This window comes from Macaca nemestrina, chromosome 8, assembly GCF_043159975.1.
Source record: "Macaca nemestrina isolate mMacNem1 chromosome 8, mMacNem.hap1, whole genome shotgun sequence".
Taxonomy (NCBI): Eukaryota; Metazoa; Chordata; class Mammalia; order Primates; family Cercopithecidae; genus Macaca; species Macaca nemestrina.
The window spans coordinates 75,752,054-75,774,996 of NC_092132.1; the positions used below are offsets into that span (position 1 = coordinate 75,752,054).

Below are 22,943 nucleotides of genomic sequence, written 5' to 3' on the forward strand. Positions count from 1 at the left end.
TTGTGTTGGTTGATCACACAGGGGGAATATCCTGGAGATGAGCGGACGAACGGAAACATAGAAGTGGAAAGAGAGGGAAAGGTGACACTGAAGATGTCTGTCATGTCTCGTTGCTCCCCTTTAGAGTTCTGCAGTAGTTAGTTACTGAGTGTCTTGAATTTTGGGAAACCAGCAGGCACTGTTGATGGCTTTTCATTGTCCAGTAGTCTGTTTCAAAGAACAAGCTCCCAGTTTCCTTTATGAGCCTTAGCTGAATTCAAATAAAAGAAAAATGCAGCTGAGGCCATCATCCAAGGTTCTCAATGGCAGCACTGCAATCTCTAGTTTATGGACTCATTTAGACTACAAATATGGGACAGAGATAGAAATCTGATTTAAAGTGAAAATAATATGAAAACAGGGGCTAAAACTTATCCCAATTCATCACTGTGGGAAGTGCCCCAACCAGGATTCTCCTCTCATTCTCATTATCACCCTTTTCTTAACTAACTGAGCGGATTGTGCAGGAGTCCCAACAATCCCTCCAAATGCCCTGGTTCCCACCAGTCCACAGTCAAAGGGAACCAAGACAACACTGGATCTCCATAGGCACTGTTAACAGTACAGCTCCATCCACTGGGGTCCTTGAAAGTGGGAATCTTGGGCCAGGCTCGGTGGCTCATGCCTGTAATCCCAGCACTTTGGGAGGCCAAGTTGGGTGAATCACCTGAGGCGAGGAATTCAAGACCAGCCTGGCCAACATGGTGAAACCCTGTCTCTACTAAAAACATAAAAATTAGCCCGGCGTGGTGGTGGGCACCTGTAGACCCAGCTACTTGGGAGGCTGAGGCAGGAGAATTGCTTGAACTTGGGAGGTGGAGATTGACTCCAGCCTGGGAGACAGAGTGAGACTCTGTCTCATAAAAGCAAAACAAAAAGTGGGAATCTGGTTTGAAGGTTCTCAGTAAAGAGATTCTGAGACAATGTTTGCCCAAATTTAAAAACTCACCTGAAGGGCATAGTAAGCCCCAGAATCCTGTACCCACCCCAAGATACTGGTTTAGTAAGTCCAGGCTGGGGCCTGAGAATTTGTTTCTAACTAACCCTGGGTGAAGTTGAAGCTGCCTCTCGGTGAATCTCACCTGGAGAAGTATTCTAGGTTGGACACAGAATCAGGGAAGCCTAGAGCTGGAAGAGACTGTAGTGGGTACCTCATTTTGAGTGATCTAGGTGGCTTAGATTACTGCCAAGATTGTAGGATATATTGTAGACAGGAAAAGGAAACACTGATTTTCTACTTACTCTCAGCGAGGTTCTCTTCTAAGTGCTTCACACGAGCAATTAATTTGATTCAGTCAATAATCCTTTGTGGTGGGTGCTAGTAGCTATTATTCCTATATCACAGATAATGAAACAGAGGTGCAGAAGGCTAAATCATGCTGTGCCTAGGGCCACACAGACCCTCAGTGGCAGAACCCAGAAGTAAATGCAGGCAGTCTGCCCAGAGACCATGCTCTTGAGCTCAATCTAGGCTGAGTGTTGGCTGTGACATTGACATTTTCAAGATGAGAAACAGAATTGATGTCTGCTTGCAGTCGCGATAGGTCTCTCTTTCTGCAGTCTCATCTTTCGATTCTTCTCGCCTCTTAGAGGACATACTGACTGACATTAATACCTGTCTCCTCGCCTCCCCTCAGGGCTGAAATGGTCTCAGTGGCTCAGGCACAGATGAGGCATGAGTGGGCTGTGCATCTGTCTGTCTTTAGCTGCTGACTGCCACTTTGGCGTTAATTGTTGCCTCTGATCTCTGTGGATTCTCTGGGTAGAGACAGATGACGGTGTGCAGGAATCTGAATCTCTTCACTCCACTGTGTTAGTGTGTATCAGTAAGGAAAGCATCGAGCACCTTTTTATGGCTGTGCAATGATTAATGTCAGTCAATAACACTGCCTTACTCTGTATATATTCCCACTGTGACTGTGCCATTGATTTTTTATTGGCAAACCTTACCAAAAATGATTCTGTAATAAAACTCATAGTTATTTATTCACAGCTGTTGAGAGCAGTGGACAGGACAATGTCTATCTGATAGGTGGAAGGGCTCAGTTTTGTTTTAAGCTGAAACTCTTCACTTCTGTAGGTTTCAAGCCTTTGGTGTCTGAAATGCAAACGGTGCTAATTCTCAGTTATTAGAATAATTATTTCATAGGAATGATATGAATTGTGAAGCTGAACACTCATAACCAGATTCACAAGGCAGTGGTGAGGAGGATACAAATGAGAAGGGAAAGAGCCCTAGACTTGAACATGTGGAAAACATTTGGATTTTGCCACAGATTAGCTTGAGCAAGTCATTTATCCTCTTTTGGTTTGCGTTTCTCATCTGTAAGATGGAACTTCTAATAGCACTCCCCACTCCGACTAGTTTACAAGGTTGTTGCTGAGCAAGCGGCACGATGCCATCAAAGCACTTCCTGCAAGGAGTGTGCCGACGTGGCTGTGGTTGCCCTATGTGCTCACCCCAACCCCATCACATTAAATTTTCTCCTGCCTCTTCCATCTTCTTTTCTGTAATCTACATCTGAAGTCCAAAAGCTGGAGGACAGAACAGAGGTCAACTACTTTTTCTATGCTGTAAGACCTAAAATGTTGCTACTGCTTTTCAAATACAAATATCAGTTCTTCCCCTTTATACACACACTGACTCCTCATCCCAAGCAAAAAGCCCAACTTCATTGTTATTTTAAGTTGTCCCGTGAGGTGGGAGCCAGACGCAAATGCTCTGAAGCAGCCTGACTATGACTGTGTAGCTGGTGTGCATGCACTGCTGACTGGGCTGGCTTGATGAGAGGGAAGGTCCAGGCCGCAGCCGAGTCCCAGGACTGCCAAGACACACTGTCCCAGTGTCCCAGTTCCGCTGAGAACATCTGCCATTGCTCCTGCAGGATGGGGAATGCTGTGACAGCCATCGGCTGTGGATCAGGATGCTGAAGAGGTCAGTGGTGGCTGGGAGTGGGAAAAGTGCCACCCTTCAGGAATCCATTAAGATCCACCATGTTTGCAATGTTGGTGCAGTTAAAAATCAAGGCTTCGCCGGGCGCGGTGGCTCAAGCCTGTAATCCCAGCACTTTGGGAGGCCGAGACGGGTGGATCACGAGGTCAGGAGATCGAGACCATCCTGGCTAACACAGTGAAACCCCGTCTCTACTAAAAAATACAAAAAACTAGCCGGGCGAGGTGGTGGGCGCCTGTAGTCCCAGCTACTCGGGAGGCTGAGGCAGGAGAATGGCGTAAACCCGGGAGGCGGAGCTTGCAGTGAGCTGAGATCCGGCCACTGCACTCCAGCCCGGGTGACAGAGCGAGACTCCGTCTCAAAAAAAAAAAAAAAAAAAAAAAAAAATCAAGGCTTCAGGAGTAGTGCTTTGGATGGAGTATGTGATAGGTTGTGGCTAGACAGAACCATAGTGAGGAATTTAAATCACTCTATATACTCCAACTGCTTGATTCCCAAAATCATTTCATACAGAATGATTTCATATAAAAATCATTTGTATGAAAAAGGATGGGAGAAAATGTTCCCCTAATTTGGATGACTTTGCTAAAATCACACAGAGATCCTGAATTACTTCATTGACATGTTTAAACTTTAAAGCAAAGTTTTACCTTTCCCGGTACATGTATCTTAGCATTTGAGTATGCAGTATTTTGTATTATTAAACATTAAAATTTTCATCAAAACTGTTTGTCATGTCCAGAGAAACTTGCAGAACCAGAAATTCAATAGTAAATATTGTCATTATCACTTACGGAAGTCCCAGACATGTGGGATTCATATATACCTGGCTTCCTAGAGAGATACTTCCATGTGGATTACAGTATTCACAGTTCAATGAGCGACAACAACAAGCAAACCCAGCTCTTACTGATTGTGGAGGGGTGTTTGTTGATATCATTCTTTTATGATGAAGTAAGGCTAATGCTTTAAATATTTAAGAAGTTTGTATTAGATACTTCCCTGCCATTTTCGCATGCCAACAGTTATTTTCATAGTAAGGTATGAAACATGAAACAGTGATATTTCCTGTATGAAAATGTCTGTATGATCTGTTGAATATTCTAATTCTAAAAGCATAAGCATCTAAAAAAATAACAAAATTAAATGGTATTTTTTTTCTACCCAAACTGTGGAATTGGCAAGGAAAAAAAAAAAGATGTTTTTTAGCTAAAACCAAAGGGGGAAAAGCCAGTTGGGAGAACAAGGGAAAAAAGAGAAGATAATAAATTAGTCTGGAATGTTTCCAGGTCACTAAGACTCATTATTTCCTCCTGGCCCCTCCAAAAGAGGACAAGGCCATGAAAAGCTACTTACAGGAATGGAAGAAGTTAACATGCCTACAGGGCTACACAGATAAGGTAGGCAAGTGAAGGCAGCCAGGTATAAGAAAAGTCAGAGGGCTTTTGTGTCTTTTCATTGTTTTACTTTTGATAGAGACATGGTTTATAGAGCTTTTCCTGACTATAAGAAAAACAGCAGTATGGTCAATGATAAATGGCACCTGTACCTTGGTGTAAGTATCGAGGGACAGCACAGTAGTGGGGGATCCCAGTGTCCGAGAGCAGCTGCAGCTCCATTTCAAACATCTAAGTGATGACTGCTTCATGGGAATGCAAGCCTTCATTCTTTTGAATTTTCAAGAAATGTCAGAATCTGATTTTTGAATATGTTATATATATTTTAAAATATGATTTTTAAACATTGGCTTAATTCTGAAAAGTATGCTCATCAAACAACACACATCTGTGGGCTAGCTCTGGTCTGAATACCTTGTGTTCTGGCTTCTGCTTTAAAGAAACAAAGTATCTCCATGTACTCATAGCTTCCCTCTACATATGATCTAAGAGAAACATCAGGTGAGTGTTACTGAGATGTTCCTGTCAGGCCAATTTCCTAGGAATGTAAGAAATGCCATATTGAGTCAGATCAATGGTATAATCTGCTCAATATTTTGTTTCTCAGAGTGGCACCAAGGGCCTTTTGGGAAAAATTTAGAGCCCAATCTCTTTGACGCTAGTCTCAGAAAGTTAGAGGAGTCCCTCAAACAATTTTTATTTTCTCCCTTCTGATTTATAAAATATTTCAAGTGTAGGGTATAACAGAATACATATACATCTCCTAGCTTTAACAAAACTTAACATGATTATATTCCTTCAGATATGTATTTTTTCAATTTTGAAATAGAATGTGAATGTGCTGATGCTCTTGGTCATCACTTTTTCCCCAGTGGTAGCCATTATCCCGAACTTCGTGTTGATCACTTCCATGCATGTTTACTGAGCTTAAAAATTGTAAATCTTCCACTCATTATTCTAGCCTAAAACCCTGAAGTACTTACGGGTATAGGCACAACCTGAACAACTTCTTAAGTTGTGGGAAAAGCAAATTCAGAAGTAAGGGGACGATGGTTAAGTCATTTCATCTTTCCACAGGCTGTTTCCTCCTGGGATGATGATCTTTGTCCTACCCACCCAATTCAAGTGAGATGGCAGTATTCATTCACAATAATGTGAACAAAATGTTCTCTGGAAAAAGATAAAGTGTTATCCACATGTAAGGTTCTAGCACTTTCATTAATGAATTCCTTATGCATCTTACTCCCTTTACAGAGTAATAGTTTATTTGTCCTGAAAGCGAAGGGAAGGGCTCCTGCTCATGATGAACTAATGCTTTCCTCCCTGGCTTGATTTTATAAACTTTGATTATAGCCCTTCTCAGCCTTCATCTTTCTAGACAAACAGATAAGATTGTTTTATGCTTTCCCAATGAGAAAAGTATTCTATTAGAATTTTCATAATTGTTCTTCTAAGTCTTTTCTAAGTCTGTTATTTTCTTTTTGGAGGCACAGTAGCCAAAATGCCTACAGCATTACAGGTGCAAAAAGGTTTGCATTAGGTGAAGATTTATTAAAGCACTTGGCAAAGACAATTGCACTGGAGTAAAAAACAAAACAAAACCTAACCATATCAAAGCGACAATGAGATACTTCATGCCCATCAGGATGGCATCTATTAAAAACAAAACCAGAAAATAACAAGTGTGGGCATGGATGTGGAAAAATTATGACACTTGTGCTCACTTGGAGGGAACGAAACACAGTGAGTTGCTATGGAGAACAGTAAGGTGGTTCTTCAAAATAATAAAAATAAAAGTATCATATGATCCAGCAATTCTACTTCTGGGTGTAGCTCCAAAATAACTAAAAGGAAGATCTTGAAGAGCTCTTTGTACACCCATGTTCACAGCAGCATTATCCCCAATAGGGAAAAGGAGGAAGCAACTCAAATTTCCAACAGTGGATGAATCGGTAAAAAAAAAAATGTGGTACATATATACAATGAAATGTTATTCAGCATTAAAAAGAAAGGACACTCTGACACATGTTACAACATGGATGAGCCTTGAGGACATGAAGGTAAGTAAAATAAGCCAGTCATAAAAAGATAAATGCTGTACGATTTCACCCACATGAGGAATATAGAGTAGTCAAATTCACAGAGACAGAAAGTAGAATGATAGCTGCCAGGATTGAGGGAGAGAGAAAGGGGAGTTGCTGTTTGATGGGCATAGGGTTTTACTTTTGTAAGATGAAAAGAGTTCTGGAGGTGGGTTGCACGCCAATATACATGTGCTTAACAGTACTGAACTGTACACTTAAAAACAGTTAAGATGGTAAAAAACAAGAACAAAACAACAAACACCCCAAATCTAGGGCAGTAATGTTCTAGAAGGATTATGAGCATATTACAGAAAAATAAGGAAAAGTCTCCATCAAGTGGGCACCACCATGAAGAGCATGACTTTTCTGCCAGGAAAGGAGGTCTTCTCCGGACCTCCAACCCACAGTTCACTGCGCTTCCTAGTCATTTTGTTTTGCCAGTGGCCCATCTTTTGCTTCTGTTCCCTCTCTCCCCAAACCTAGAATATTATTATGCATTTGCAGATTGCTTTCAGGAGGCACTGAATAACTATCTGTAGATGACTGATTAACAGAAGGGATAGTGGTTAAATGCATAGCTGTGGAGACTCAGATCTAATACAGGTCTGGGTTTCGCCATTTACTTGCTCATCACAAGCTACATGACTTCTCTAAGCCTTATTTTTCTCATACATAAATCAAAGAGAGAATAGTAACTACTTCCTAGAGTTGCTGTGAGGGTTAAATAAGCTAGTTCTTTTTTTTTTTTTTTTTTTTTTTTTGAGACGTAGTCTCGCTCTATCTCCCAGGCTGGAGTGCAATGGTATGATCTCAGCTCACTGCAAACTCTGCCTTACCAGGTCAAGCGATTCTCCTGCCCCAGCCTCCTGAGTAGCTGGGATTACAGGTGCCCACCACCACGTCTGGCTAATTTTTGTATTTTTAGTACAGACGGGGTTTCACCATGTTGGCCAGGCTGGTCTTGAACTCCTGACCTCAGTTGATTCACCCACCTCAGCCTCCCAAAGTGCTGGGATTATAGGCGTGAGCCACCACGCCCAGCCAATGAGCTAGTTCCTAGCATGTTATCTGGCTAGAAAATCAAGGAAGGAGTTAAAGGCAAATACGTAGGAAACATCTGAGTGGACTGGACTGAGCCTGGTCTACAACCCTTCACCATGATATTCGCATGCCTTCAACACAAGGCAATACTTGGTAACTGCTCAGAAAATACTTACTGGATGAATAAATGAACTATAGGACAAGGCTGAAAATTTGAATTCTGTTAAAAAAAAAGTTATGAGCAATTTCTTAATATATTTTAAAGACAGTGCTGTATATTGAAGAGGTAGATCGTGATGAATACTTAATATTTATTTCAGGGAATTTTAGCTTGTTTAGAGCCTTATGGGTCCATTTCAAGTTAGTTTAGTGCCCACTATATTCCCAGACACTAGGAGTGCATGAGGAGTGCAGCATAAAACACACCCTTGCTCTCTGGTTGATCTTGGTCAAGTGGAAGGGACAGGCATGGAGGGGCATGGTGGAATGAGCACCATGCTGGAGTCATGTTCTCGGGGTGCAAAGGAAAGTTCCATCAATGCTGCGGGAGGGGAGGGTGGTTTTGGTTTGGGAACACCAAACCCATGACATGAACTGGGTTATGAAGAACAGGTAGGGTTTCTCCAGGTGGAGAACGAGGAAAAGGCAGAGGGGACGAGATGCGCAAAGGCATGGATAGAGGCAATGGGGGTGAAGCCACCAGACACCTTTGGGGAGACGGCAATTGTGTTTATGAGGTACAGAGTGAAAGTGGGGGAAAGGGAAACAGACTTGGGGACAGGTAGGGGCCGCATGGCTCAGAACTCATTTGCCCCCAGAGGAGAGGGGCTTAATCTCGTGGCAAAGGGAAACCGCAGAAGGGACTTAAGCAGAAAAGTGATCTGATCAGATGGATACTTGAAAGATAACTCTGGCAATGGAGGGAAGGGTGGGCAAGAGAGGCTAAGACTAGAGAAGGCAGGCAGGCCAGGTGACAAACTGGTGAGGGAAAAACTGGGAGAGATGAGAAGATCCAGAGATCTCAGCTGTAGCAAAAGCAATGAATGGGTGAGATGTTAAGGAAGGTGAGTTCAGGTGTGAGGTTAAGCAGAGGGCAAGGATATGTTTAACACTGCAATCCTCATGCAGAGACTGTGCTATTAACATAATAGGTAATAAACTAACTTGAAATGGACCCACAAGGCTCTGAAAAAGCTAAAATTACTTGCTCTGTAAGTGAATGAAAACATTTAAACCATCGCTTACATACATACTAACATCATATGTGCTAAATACAGACTCATGTACTTGTGACACCTTTCATTTTGGCCTGTCGCCTGAAAATCAATACCCTTATTAATAAAAAAAAAGGGTGGGTTGACTCTGCAAACCAACTTCAACAATAATGACCTCTGCTGGCTTTTTAGCGCATTTGCTTCCAGCTGAACCCAAGGAATTAACTTTACTGGGGTCCCACTCTTTGGTTTCAAGTGGGAAACCAAAGTCCCCTTCCATGGAGATCAAGTGCCAGCATGGAGAGTTTTATCCTCAAGAACCTGAGCCGCAGGAGCTCTGTAAAGAAGCCCAGCATGCTCTGCTAGAAGATTCGACTCGCAGTCAGGTTGAATGTGATGGCTAAGCACAGCTGGGTGATGCCTGAGAGCAAGGAATTTGAGTTCAGGAAAGGAACTGAGGAGTGGTAGTGACATCTTGTAGGGGCAAGCTTTCTACCTGCCTTGCACTAGCGGCACTAGAAGAATTGGCCCTCGGCTTATGAACAAGACCCTAGGGCTGGACCATTGAAGACAGTGAGAAGATAAGAAACCCAATCAGATGATACAGATGGTAAGTTAGAATCACTAGATTTTGGCAAGCTTTCTGGGTGCTCTACAATTAGCCTAGGCAAGCTAATTAAAAAAGCATCATATCTAAGATAGTAGTAAGTGAATTCTCTACCAGAAGACATATAGAACACTGCAACTTTCAATTACCTAATGATTTCTATGACAAACTGTGAGTAAGTAATCCATTCTAATAATAATAACCACTGAAAGTTCCTTTAGTACAGTCTATATTCATATCCATTGCATAGAATTACAGTCACATCCTCATACTCTCTGAAACAACTTTGCCCAAGTATTTTTACAATTTCTTAACGGAAGGTTTTCAATCCTTTACTTCTACAATCTTCAGTGCTGACCCTCTTCCTCCATCGTCCTACTCCCCCAGGCCCCTTCCCCGACCATTTCAAAAGTATAACATCGGAAAAGTAATGCTGAAACACAAACCAAATGCCTTATGATCAATACAAGTTCATTGCATAAACTAGGATGTTGGTTAAGGTGCAATAATTAAGTGCAAAACCTCAAAATGTCTACTGATAATCCTGTGACTTGATAAAGCATCTGAACAAAAGAGACTAACAAGTGAAGAGTCTAGTGTCTCACCCAGCTCCACATCTTGATCATCGGTAAGCACAAGAATAATGTTGGGTCGAATGTTTTTTCGTTCCTGCTGTATCCGTCCTCTGAACCTCGGGGATCTGACAGTCGAACAGAGGCTTCCCAGCAATTCTGTGCCCAGGACAGCCAAAACCAGAGCACAGCAAGAATACTTCATTGTATTTGGTCCAATGTTGCAAAAGTGACAAAATGTCTCCGTCTCCTGATTTCTGGAGTTCTGGGCAGTCAGAGAAAAACGGAGACGGTGAGACTAAAATGAAATCCAAACTCCAAGCACAGTTGCAGAAAAAGGGCTACAAATAAGTCAGTATTGGCACATAAGCTGGCAGAGACAGGGTTGTACATGAGTCAGAAATAGCAAACCCTCACAAGCGCTGGGTAGTTTTTTAAGCACTTGATTATTTTGCAAATTCACTTTTGTCCTTTATTCTCATTCCAACTTTTCCTATTGCAATTCATTGCCAAAATAGAATTTCCAACACAGAGCTCAAATGTAAAAGCTTTCTGACAAGAGCTAATACCTTGAATTAGGTATCCTGGTTGAATAATCAATTTCTATTCTCAGAGGTATTCAGAACATCTGCAGATAGGGTCCTGGAAGGAGGAGAAAAAAATACAAAGGAAATATCAGTCAACGATTTTAAAAACAGATTTTCGATCTGAAGTAGTCTCTTGCAACAGCATATTATATGTGTATATATTATATATATTTTTTCTTCTGTGCTCCAAAAGGGAGGAACAGAAGGAAACAACTTTCAGAACTGCAGAACTGCTAACAAATGACTCAAATGCTATCTTCATTTCATAATCAGCTCCATAAAAGGGTGGTAAGGTATCGCCCTGCTCACACTCTGACATTACTTTACACATCCCCAACAGAGCTGACGATCGATTAGGAAGAGCCAGCAGTGCCAGGGAAACAACAGAGCATTGGGAACAAGTGTTTGCATGTGGGAAGCAGATGGCGCAAGGAGACTGTTGGGGAGCGCTGACTCACCTGCGTGTGATACTGAGTACCTAGCAAGCAGAACGAAACACACACCACACCTGTCATTTGTCATCTGCATTATATCATTCACTACCCAGGAGAGTCTTTTCTGCTGACAAAGACTTCATAGTAAGTGACTGGGACAATTTTTTCCAGCCTCTGAAAACCTCCTCACTGTCCCCCATCAATCAATCACCAGAAGGAAAAGGTGCTTCCTCCGTGCAAGGCTGGTTCCCCTGTCCTCAGCTTGTGCCGGCACCTAAGTGGACAGAACACCCTTTTGATTGTCAATCACCAGGCTTACTGCTGGCGAGACCGGTAAGGCACAGATAGCACAGGGGTTTCGCTTTGCTGCAGATCTTAAACCTGCGAAGCAAAACGATTGATTGGCCCTGAGGCTGGAGTTAGCGGCTACCCTTCCACATTAAAAAATAAATAAATAAAATCCAGAAGGGCGAGCTGCAAAATCTTTGCAAAGCTGCACAGAAGGAGGCTTTTGAAAGGGTTGGAAAAATGCCCCTCTCACTTTGGAACACTAACCTGCTGAAAGCTTTTCTCTTGGAAAGATAGCAAAGGGCTCATTAAAAAAATAAAATCTTTGTCTCATATGTCATGAGGGAACAACTTTATGGGAATTTAGGCTGCCCTAAAATTAATTAGATAGCAGTCTGTTTCATCAGTCACTCAGTCCCCATACACCTGAGAATCTGTATTTTGATCTGCAACAATAAACTGGCATTGGATAAGTAGGCATAACTAATTAAGTGTAAGCATCGCATAGCAGGAGGAAAGGGCTCCATCTCTCAACTTCATGCCCTTAATTCTGGAGGGTGACAGGGGTTAGTGAAAGAAGAAAGACTGGATACCATATACATTATTTTGTTTTACACAAACACACACATATTTTAAACTTTATGAGCTGTTTTGTAAACAGTTCTAATGCTTTTCACTCTGCAGCCTGTAATTATACTGCAGGAGAGAGAAAGAGACAAAAAGAAACAGGTTTTTAAACAAAACTCTAGTGTCTGCAGCCAGGCAGTCCTGACTACATTATCTGCAACACACAAGCCAGCTCCAATTGATAACGGAGCTCTGTAGAAGTCACTAATGTAAGATTTGGTGCTTTCTTCTTAATAACTCAGGGTGATTCCACAGTGATTGCTGTGCATGCCGAACACTGAAAGCCTGCAATTATTCTGCACTGACTGTTTGACTTCTGTGCTTTTGTTTTAAATCGTGAGACACTTGATACAGGCACGAAGGGACAGGAAAACTAAAGGAATAAAATGACAAACAATGGCTTGTTCTCACAAAGCATGGGTCAGGCTAAATAGTTAAATACAGAAATTTCTTAAGAGGTTGGTTCTTTAAGTAGTAAAACTTTGCTCACCTCTCAAAGCCTGCAGAGGTGTGTGAAGGGAGAGTTTGTGAAGACGGTGTTTGTGCACCCACTATAGTGTAAACCAACCTCTGCTGACAGTAGCAACCCGGGAGGAACAATTTCAGGCTCACTGCATTAGACAAACAGTGGCATTTGAGTTTAAATAATCAGCAACACGAGAAACTGGAAGTTCTTGACAATTCAGATGCTGATAACCTTTGCTGGAACCCAATCAACACTGCTAGTTATTCTTTTCTTTATCTTATTTACTTTACTTCTTCCTTTAGGAAAAAGCAAATTAGCTTTAATGATACCTTTGTGTAAACTACATCAAAAATCATTTCCTAATATGGAAAAGAGAGAGTGGTTTTTTCCTACGAAGCGAACTTCCCTTCTGGTGAATGAAAAGTGCAGAAAAGGTCTACATTATTTTCTGCCACGGTTTATCTTATTTTTTTAACTAAAATTTTTTATTTTTATTGACAAATGATAATTATATATATTTACGGGGTTCAATTTGATGTTTCGATATATGTGTACTTTGTGGAATGATTATATCAAGCTAATTAACAGTCTATCTCCTCACATGCTTATCATTTTTTTTTTTTTTTTTGTAGTGAGAACATTGAAGAATCTACTCTGTTAGCATTTTTGAAACATACGATTAATTCATTGTTATTAACTGTGGTCACCTTGCTGGGCAACAGATCTTGAAAGTTTATTCCTCCTGTCTCACTAGAACTTTGGACCCTTCGGTCAGCTTCCTCCACCACCACCACTATTCAATTCAGGGAATTCGTACCTACAAGGATATATACATTAAGTGGTCAAGAAAATTGAATTTTTCACCTAGTCTGGCCAGCAAGAGTCCTCTCTATCTTTCATCTCATCTTCCTTCACGAAAACACACAAAACATGCCATTCTAGAAACACTGCACACAGACAATTCTTTATTCGAAAATGACCTTTCAAAGCCTGTCATCCTCTTACTGCCTGGTTTCCAGCTCCAGAAGGAAAAGAAGTAAAGAAGGGAAAAAAATCCTGACAGACAAAATGCAGAGCTTGACAGAAGAGACAAGGATGCAATGTTTGAATTGGATACTTTGTGGTGGACAACAAGAGTCCTTAGAGACTAGCAATTGGTCTTGAGAAAGAGTAGAAAATGAAAGAAATGTAGAAAGGTTTTTCTCACACATACAAAGTGAGTTTGAAGAACAGTGTTTTATTCTTCACTGATCAAGACCAGGATATAAGCTGCTTTTACTCCAACCCATAAAATGACAACAGCAGTTGTAGTTATGGCCAATTGGTGTGGAAAGTTTATAGGACTTTGTTTAGGGTGGTCAAGCCAAATTATAAAAGTGGCAATAAATTTTTCAAGTCACATGTAAAAGAAAAAGAAAAACAAAAAAAGACTGGAAAGATGTCCAGCCAACTGGATAGAAAGTTTAGGTCACATATGTTTGTCCCGCAATCAATCTAAACTCAAGCCCTGTTGCTCCCAAAGGTTTAAGGGGAACTCTGTCTTCCCCAATCCCCCCTTTGGCTGGGCAGTTTGGTGCTAGGTCTCTAGAGGGGATGGTGGCCAATACATCAACAGCACCCTGCTTTTGTCTACAGCAGCAAAGTATAGTTTGGGACTTTTGGGGGACCCTGTGACCCTTTTGGGAGGTTCATGAGGTCAGAACTATTTTGATAAGAATACTGACACATTATTTGCTTTCTTCACTGTGCTGACATTTCTACAGATGATGTAAGAGCAATGGTACGTAGAGCGACTTTCCGCTTTTGTCTTAGCATGAATGATAAAAGCTTCACATATAGTAAAAACAAACAAAAAAACAAAAACAACAAAAAAAATCCAGTTTCATTAAGATGAGGCAGTAAAATCACTAATTCTATGAAACCGTGACCTTGAGTGCACATGTTTTCTTTTCACTGTTCTGTTTTTTGAGATAGGAGGTTCACTCAAAGTCCCTTGTTGGCTGGGGGAGTATGATGGCTGTCTTGAGGAAAGGCATGAGGGTGGCTGAGCTGCAAGATAAAGTGGCTTTAAACAAAAAAAATGAAACACTACTTTTACTTAAAATAATTTTTTTGGACTTGGATATTTGGTAGACATTTTACCAAATAATGAATGAAATAAGCCTATCATTTCAAGGGAAACAATTGACAGTGTTTGTTACCAATGATAGAAATCTACCTTTCAAGCTAAAATTAGAATTTTGGAAAGCTTGTATACTCCACTTGGCAGACTTCCAATAAGTAACTTTTTCTGATGACAATGATAGTGATGTTAACAAATGTTATTTTTTGATATTGTAAAATGAAATGAGTCAACATTTAGAATATTTGCATAGTTCAGTGAACTAAATTTCCCAAATGATCACAGTGCTATAAAATCTTACATGAGTAAAATATTCATTCAAAGTACAAGATGACCACTGGATTCTATTGTAACAGAATGAAAAGTTCATTGATATGGTTTCAGATTTCTTAACACAACTAACCTTTAATGAATTATCACTTGCCAAGTTTTGTTGTAGTATCAAAGAATATCCACAAGTATCTGAAAAAGCTATTAAAATGCTTCTACCTTTCCAACTACTTATTCATGTCAGTCTGGATTTTATTACTGTACTTCAGCCAGAACAATGTATTTCAACAGATTGAATGTAGAAGCAGAAATAAGAATTCGACTTTCTTCTTTTCAGATAAACATTAAAGACATTTGCAAAAATGTAAAACGAATTCATAATTTATTCACAATTTTTTTTGTTTGGAAAATATAGTTTTTTAAATAAAATATATCATTTAGGTTAACATATAATAGATTCATTATTTTCAAAAGAATCATATATTTTAAAATTTTATCAGTTTTCACTTCTAAGTATTAATAATTAAAATCCACATAAAAACTGTTGGGGCAAGAGTCTTCAATAAATTTTAATTATATAAAGGGATACTGAGCCCAACCAAAGGGTTTGAGAATTGCTGACTTATAGTGTACCTTGTTCTATAGTTAAGCCCAGACTCTCACATTTAAGGCTCTAGGTCTGGCCCTAGTCACAAGCTTCTCATTTACTTTTTTTCCTTAAAGCCTTGAAACTGTCCTCAGTTCTAAATGCCTGGTCTCAGATAAAAGTTGTTGATGAGTGATAAAATTCTGTGTTTTTTTATTCCCAAAGGATAACATAAAATTTTACAAATGAATGCCCACACAGCTAAAGTATACAAGGGACAGGGTCAGAACAACCCACTTGCCACAGAAAAAAACCTCTCTAGGATGGGGCAAAAGAATTATTTCTAGTACAAAGCAATGGCACTTTATAGTTAGGCCAGAGAAAAAAGGGACACCATAACCAGTTGAAACAGCAGGGGCAGGGGAGATTATGCAGTTATGTGAAGCTGAATTTAGCCAGAACACACTTAGATTATTGTCAGAGGCAAGCAAAGTAGAATTACGCCAGCAAGAAGCTGGTACCCACATCTCATCCTCCCATCCCACATTACTGTCTACATACATTTCTTAGGATCAGTTAACATGGCCCTTTCTCATTAATTTTGGCTTTTGAGTCTCCCAGAGATTACTTCTTTTCTTTAGAGTAAGCCTTCAGGATGTGCTATCTTCTTTATAATATACATGAATCCATGAAGAAGTTAATTTCTTCTTTTAACAACCCCATAGCTGGCAAAGTTCACCTACTGTTAATCTCTAGAAAGCCCGTTTCCTGGTCTAATTTATTACAACTCTAAGCAAAGAAGATAGACAATCATCCCCTCCTGGTGTAGTAACACTTTTATTCTCCTCGAATAATAAATCCTCTTCCAACAAACAATGACGGCTGAAAAGTGTATGCCTGTGACCTGGAGCACCTGTGGGGAAATATTTGGCTAAATGATGAGCTCTTCCTTTCTCCTCTCCTCCTCCCACCCAACACTGTGAATCTTGAAATTGGAAGGAATCTTCAAAAGTCATCTATTCACACAGTGGTGAGTGTTGTTTATCCCTGGTGTATGGGGAGGGAGAGGGACAGGTTTTATTTTTTGGCTGAATTCATGTATATATTGAATTTTTTCAATAATTGGTTGCATTACAAAACATAGAAATAAATAAACTTAAGTTTTCTAGGTTTTTCTCTCTGTCTTCTCAGGGAGGAAGAAAATAGACGGAGTAGAAGATTGAGAAGGATTAAGTGAGAGTTGAAGAGTGAGAAGGATGAAGTGAGAAATGTACCTTTGAGACTCTGCCTCATAAAAGGAGGAACTAAAACCATATAAAATCAAGCTTCTGAAGGGCATTTTAGAGAATGCATAAAGTCCAAATTAAAATTTGTCCAGCTTCTTTCGGATGAAATGAACAAGACAAAGGAAAACAAACTGATCTAGATATTATGAAAACTACCGGAAGAACTCAATATTCCTGAAGCATATGTTACAAAGTGTCTAAAGGGACTAATAATGGTCATTGGTGACCAATTGTGGTCCAAATGATCAATGGTTTCAACAGTGGCAATGAGATCCAAGAGAATGAGAACAAAGAGACAACTGGAATTCCAAAAGAAGAGGCAATGGAAACTTCAGTTAAAGTGGATTTGTATGAAATACTATGCAGCCATAAAAAGGAATGAGATCATGTGCTTTGCAGGAACATGGATGAACTCGGAAGCCATTATCCTCAGCAAACTAACACAGGAACAGAAAACCAAACAGCGCATGTTCTCACTTATAGGTGGGAGGTGAATGATGAGAACACATGGACACATGTGGGGGAACAGCACATGCTAGGGCCTGTTGAGGGGTCTTTAGGGTTGGGGGAGGGAGAGCATCAGGAAGAATAGCTAATGGATGCTGGGCTTAACATCTAGATAAAGGGATAACATGTGCAGCGAGCCACCATGACACACATTTACCTATGTAACAAACCTGCACATCCTGTACATGTACCCCTGGACTTAAAATAAAAGTTGATGAAAAAAAATAAAGTGGGTTTGGTGGAAGGACAACAATATTGTTAAAAAGAACTAGAATGTGATCTTGGGCATCTTAGCTATGTCTTAAAATATATGATTTATTACATTAAATTTTATTAAATTGGCCTTTGGTTTTATACATTTATAGCTTATTTGTACAGAAGTACCTTGAGATACTGCATTAGTCAGCAGAAGTAGTTTGTTGCAATAACAAAGAAATTCCAAATATGATAAAAGCATATTTGTCACTCGTACTGCAAGTCACACACAGGATGGCAGAGAGCTCTGCTCTGCCCAGCCATACATGGATGCACACTGACGGGGGCAGTGTTGTCCTGTTGCTGCAATAAGTAGACCAAGAAGCAAGGGAAAAATAAGCTCAAGAATTTTGCAGGAGCTTTTCAGGGCTTCAACCTGAAAGTGACCCAGTTCACTTCTAACATTTCATTGGATGTGATTAGTCATGTGGCCCCACTCAACTGCAAGGGCATTGGAAAATTTAGCAGACCAAAGTGTTTGCTGAGCACTAATGTCTATGCCACAAACTTTATGTTTCATTAGTACCCCATGTCTTTCTCTTTCTCTACACACACACACACCACACACACACACATACACGTGTGTATGCCCACACACATACTTAAGATATGTGTATAAATATACGTACCCACACACAGACACATATCGCAAGGAACGAAGAAACAATCTTTCTCACAGTATAAAGTTCAATCATTCTTAGGTACTAAAAATATACTTTCGACAGATTCGGGGATTTTTTATACATGTTTCATTTTAGTCTGTTTTCCTGATGTACATAATCTGGCACAATGCAAAATTTTTAAAATTCCACAATTCTCGAGATACGTTTAAGTTGAAGTAAATATTTTAAAAAAGACAATTAGATGGTATATTTATGTTTCAAAAGCATTTCTGGAAACACTATCTCATACTATGAGAAATGGTTTCGAAACATAAATATACAGTCTGAAAATCATTTCTTGAAATACTATCTCGCAGTCGTATGTAGGAAGAAGAACACCTGACTTTACTACGTAAATGAAGCTGCAGTTAAGAGAACCCCACTGGCATACTTCCTTTTTGAGATGGAGTCTCACCTGTTGCCCAGGCTGGAGTGCAGTGGCATGATCTTGGCTCACTGCAACCTCCACCTCCCAGGTTCAAGTGATTCTCTTGTCTCAACCTCCTGAGTGGCTGAGATTACAGGTATACACCACCACACCTGGCTAATTTTTGTATTTTTAATAGAGATGGGGTTTCACCATGTTGGCGGGCTGGTCTCGAACTCCTGACCTCAAGTGATCTGCCTGTCCTGGCCTCCCAAAGTGCTGGGATTACAGGTGTTAGCCACTGTGACCGTCCACTGGCCTACTTTCTATGCCATCAAGTTCACTGCCAATATAATGCTCTCTAACTTCTTCTAGGCGGTAAACACAGCAGAATGGGGAAACAAGCAGAGAGAGGACCAGGAAAGAAAGCTCTGGGAAACAGTGTGAAGGAGGTAATCACATTTCAAAAGATAATTCTCTTTCCTAGCTCAAGGCAAATTATGGAGATTAGCTGTATTTTTTTTCAAACTGTATTACTTACAGGAGAACCTTAAAAAAATATCAAACATTTAAGCCAGGCGTGGTGGCTCACGCATATAATCCCAGCACTTTGGCAGGCTGAGGTGGGCAGATCTCCTAAGGTCAGGAGTTCGAGACCAGCCTGACCAACATGGTGAAACCCCGTCTCTACTAAAAATACAAAAACTAGCTGTGTGTGGTGTCTGGCACCTGTAGTCCCAGTTGCACGGGAGGCAGAGGCAGGAGAATTGCTTGAACCTGGAAGGCGGAGTTTGCAGTGAGCTGAGATCATGCCACTGCACTCCAGCCTGGGCGACAGAGTGAGACTCGGTCTCAAAAAAAAAAAAAAAAAAAAAAAAAAAAATTCAAACATCCTATTAAAGCCAATGTCTTTGCTTGGAGACATTTTCAAGGAAACTTTAAAATTCAGATTAGTTTATGTATTAATATTTTAAAAAATCGTCCTTTACAAGTTGTACTGGGAAATAGTGTTTTGAGATCTTTTGTCCTAATGGTTAAATACATAATTCCCAGTCTTTAAATAACAAAATCATCTTCACCATGTACCTAAATCCCTGAGCTATCTTCAGACATTGGGTCCCCTTCAGCTCTGTACTCCTCTCTCAATGACTAACAAGCACAGCTTTACAATTATCAAGTAAAAAGAGCAACCCTACTTAAATTTCTCGTGAAATTCAGGTCTGCAGTCTTGGAAAATATCACAGTAGAAAAAACTCAGTAACTAGTATGCCCATCTAGGAAAATTAATTTACTGTATTAATCTTAGCAATAAAGCATATAATGAATAAAAATTGCCTGTCAGTTATCATTGACACTAGTGTAATCTATGATATTCTTATTCAATCAAATTCACCTTCCTATCTTCAAATTACTATCTGGACATAGAGATATTTATAAATTTCTACTTTTTCCTTTTTTTTTTGAGATCGAGTCTTGTTCTGTTGCCTGGGCTGGAGTGCAGTGGTGTGATCCAGGCTCACTGCAACTTCCGCCTCCAGGTTCAAGCAATTCTCCTGTCTCAGCCTCCTGAGTAGCTGGGATTACAAGTGTGCACCACCACACCCAGCTAATTTTTGTATTTTTAGTAGAGAGGGGGTTTCACTATGTTGGCCAGGCTGGTCTTGAACTCCTGACCTCTGATGATCCACCCACCTTGGCCTCCCAAAGTGCTGGGATTATAGGCGTGAGCCACCGCGTCTGGCCAATTTCTTTTCTTTTCTTTTTTTTAGAAAGACTAACAACTCAAGAGATACAACAGGAGATTTCTAAAACCATAATTTTCCTAACATTTATAGATTCAAATAATGAATCGGTAGTGCCTTGAAACTTTATGACATCTGTCTTAGTTTACTTGCTGGACAGAAGTTGGGAAATACTTTAGCTAATAAAAACTTAGCATTTTACTCTAATGTTACAAAAGAGTAACCTTTATGAAGTTTTATGCATAAGAATTTATAGAATGAAAATGTTAAGAGCCACATTAGCATCCTAAGCTGTTACTTATCTTATATGTGAAATAAATCTTCCCGAAAAGGCTCAGATTATGATCTAGGTCCATGAACATATAAGGCAAATTTACACTTACTGTCACTGTGGAGTGTCTTTATAAATAGATGTTTATAGGTGGACTAGTCCTTAGAATTCTTCCATACAAACGCCCAGTGGTGTTCCACTTCCAGAATTTATTTTCTCACTCATTACACTCTACTTTGTTTCAAACCTTCATTTCTCAGCACACACAAGAACAGCACTTGTCACACAAAGCAGCTGATATAATTAAACCAGATGATGGGCCCCACACGTAAAGCCAGCCATTCATGAAAGCTGGTCACCAGAGGCCATTTCAAACAATGCATATTTTAAAGTCATCTAAAGTAATCCCTTCTCTCTGTTGATTTGGTTTCCATGAAGTCTTAAGCACATGTGTGCTGCAAAAAGGAGGTTTATTAAAACCTGATGTGATATTACAGATTATAGTACAACAGGGTTGGGTTGATTTTAATATCTGTCTTCAAAAAGAAAAGCAATCTTTAATAATATTTGCAAGCTTACTAAAACATCATGCATGGAAAGGAAGCTAGATGATGTTCATTAATTAAGGAAAAACAAAAATAAAGACTGCACTCATGTTCTCTTGATTAGGGTATATATAAAATTTGCATAAAAATTGGGGGGAAACGAAAACAGTTTTTACTGATGAGTGGATTAGCCAAACATAGCAACTATTTTCCAACTATAGTGAGGAGCTTGGTTTATTTGGAAAATGCTTTATAAAGTTGTGAATCTGAAGTCTAACATTCCCTTGGCCCGTTCTGGTGAAATATTGTGAAACGTGTCATAGAATAACATTTGACAATTTCAAAATATTAATAGCTGTCATCATTAATAGAAGTATACTAAGTCTGGCTGCCTGCAAAGTTTACCAGGGCTCCTAAAGTTTACCGAGACCTCCAGCCCTGGTGGACTTCTAGATGTTTTGTTAATTTGCTGGTTCTCTCTGATCTTTCTTTGTGTTTCATGACTGTATTTAGTTTCAATCAGGGATGAAAATACAAAGGCTTGGATTTGACATGCGTCTGGTCCTCCATATCAGGATCTCTTGCATACAGCATATGCTTGAAGTACACACGAAAGGAAACATGTAAATGATAATAAACTGTTTTTGCGAAATCAGCAAAAGTAGTGCTCTGGCACGCAGGCCATCTACTTTTTCTCCTTGGAACATGGCTTCAGGGGACAGATCGCATATGAGAAAGGAGGTTAGCAAGCCTGACTTTGGAGAGCAAATGCGAAGGAGGTGTTCTGGAAAACACCTTGTGGAATCTCTAAGTCTGAAAAGGATCTTAAAGTTCACCTCCATCAACCTTTAGTGAATAAAACTTCTCACTCATCAGTGAATAATGTCCCTGTGTAGGTAACAAGGGACTCACTAGGCCACCTGTTTAGTTTAGGGTGAGATTTCAGATTAGGAAATTCTCCCTTTTATTGAACAAAAATCTGCCTTCCCCTTTCTTCTAGATGCTTACTCATGCTCTATTCTTCTGAGCCACACAAAACAATTCTATATATTTTTTTACATAACAAATGATTTAAATAATTCAAGATTGTTTCTATCTAACTCCTAAATCATCTCTTACAAAACATACCTACGTGGTGGTTTACTCGTAATTACGGGAGAGAGTTGGAAGGGATTATTTTTAATTTGGCCATTGGTTGGTTAACTATTGGATCAATAAATCCTATAAAACTGTAGTTACACAAATAGCAAGCCAGCATATTTAATGCCCATCTGGCTCAAAGGGATTTTGACTACTAGACTACTGCAAATCAATGGTTTCCAAATTCACTAAGAAAAATGTCCTTATGTACCACTATTTTCATGCTTGAACTACATCCAAATCAGAAATCTTCCAAAATTTGCATAATTAAATTGCTAATTAGTTTTATTGGAGAATAAAGCCAGGCAAGAAAGATGAAGATCCAGGCTAGCGTCATAATCCAAGTACTGATTTTTAAAAAAATTCCTTGACAACTTACTGATTTCCTTCTAGTAATTAGATTTTGAGGAAGCTTTTCTTCCCAAAAGAAACATCTTTACCACACATGGCTCCTAACTTCAGAATACTGGATACTTTAAAAGAGCTATGCAAGAGAATAACAACCCTTAAACAAGGGTCCTAGGCTCAAGTACTTAATTCATAACGTGGAGCAGAGGTTCATCAGAATCACCTAGAAGTCTTGTTAATTACTCCAGCGTTTTTGATTCTGGGATGAGGCCTATACAATTGCTTTTTTTTTTTTTTTCCAAATGGAGTCTTGCTCTGTCACCTAGGCTGGAGTGCAATTGCGCAATCTCGGCTCACTGCAAGCTCCACCTCCCGGGTTCACGCCATTCTCCTGCCTCAGCCTCCCGAGTAGCTGGGACTACAGGCACCCAACACCACGCCTGGCTAATTTTTAAAATTTTTTTAGTAGAGATGGAGTTTCACCATTTTGGCCAGGATGGTCTCAATCTCCTGACCTCGTGATCCGCCTGCCT

At 39.9% G+C, this 22,943-nt stretch overlaps 1 protein-coding gene across 7 annotated transcripts in view; it reads right to left on the minus strand.

The window, feature by feature from the left end:
• Positions 1 to 22,943, minus strand: part of LOC105483613 (sulfatase 1) — a 193,325-nt gene that overhangs the window by 84,614 nt on the left and 85,768 nt on the right. For all 7 annotated transcript variants that reach the window (XM_011744576.2, XM_011744580.3, XM_071068132.1 and 4 more), the window contains exons 3-4: positions 10,477 to 10,549; positions 9,941 to 10,172 (exon numbers count right to left, since the gene is read on the minus strand). In XM_011744576.2, coding sequence (XP_011742878.2) covers positions 9,941 to 10,112 — 172 coding nt within the window. In that variant the 5' untranslated portion in view covers positions 10,113 to 10,172; positions 10,477 to 10,549. The remainder of the gene's footprint in view (positions 1 to 9,940; positions 10,173 to 10,476; positions 10,550 to 22,943) is intronic.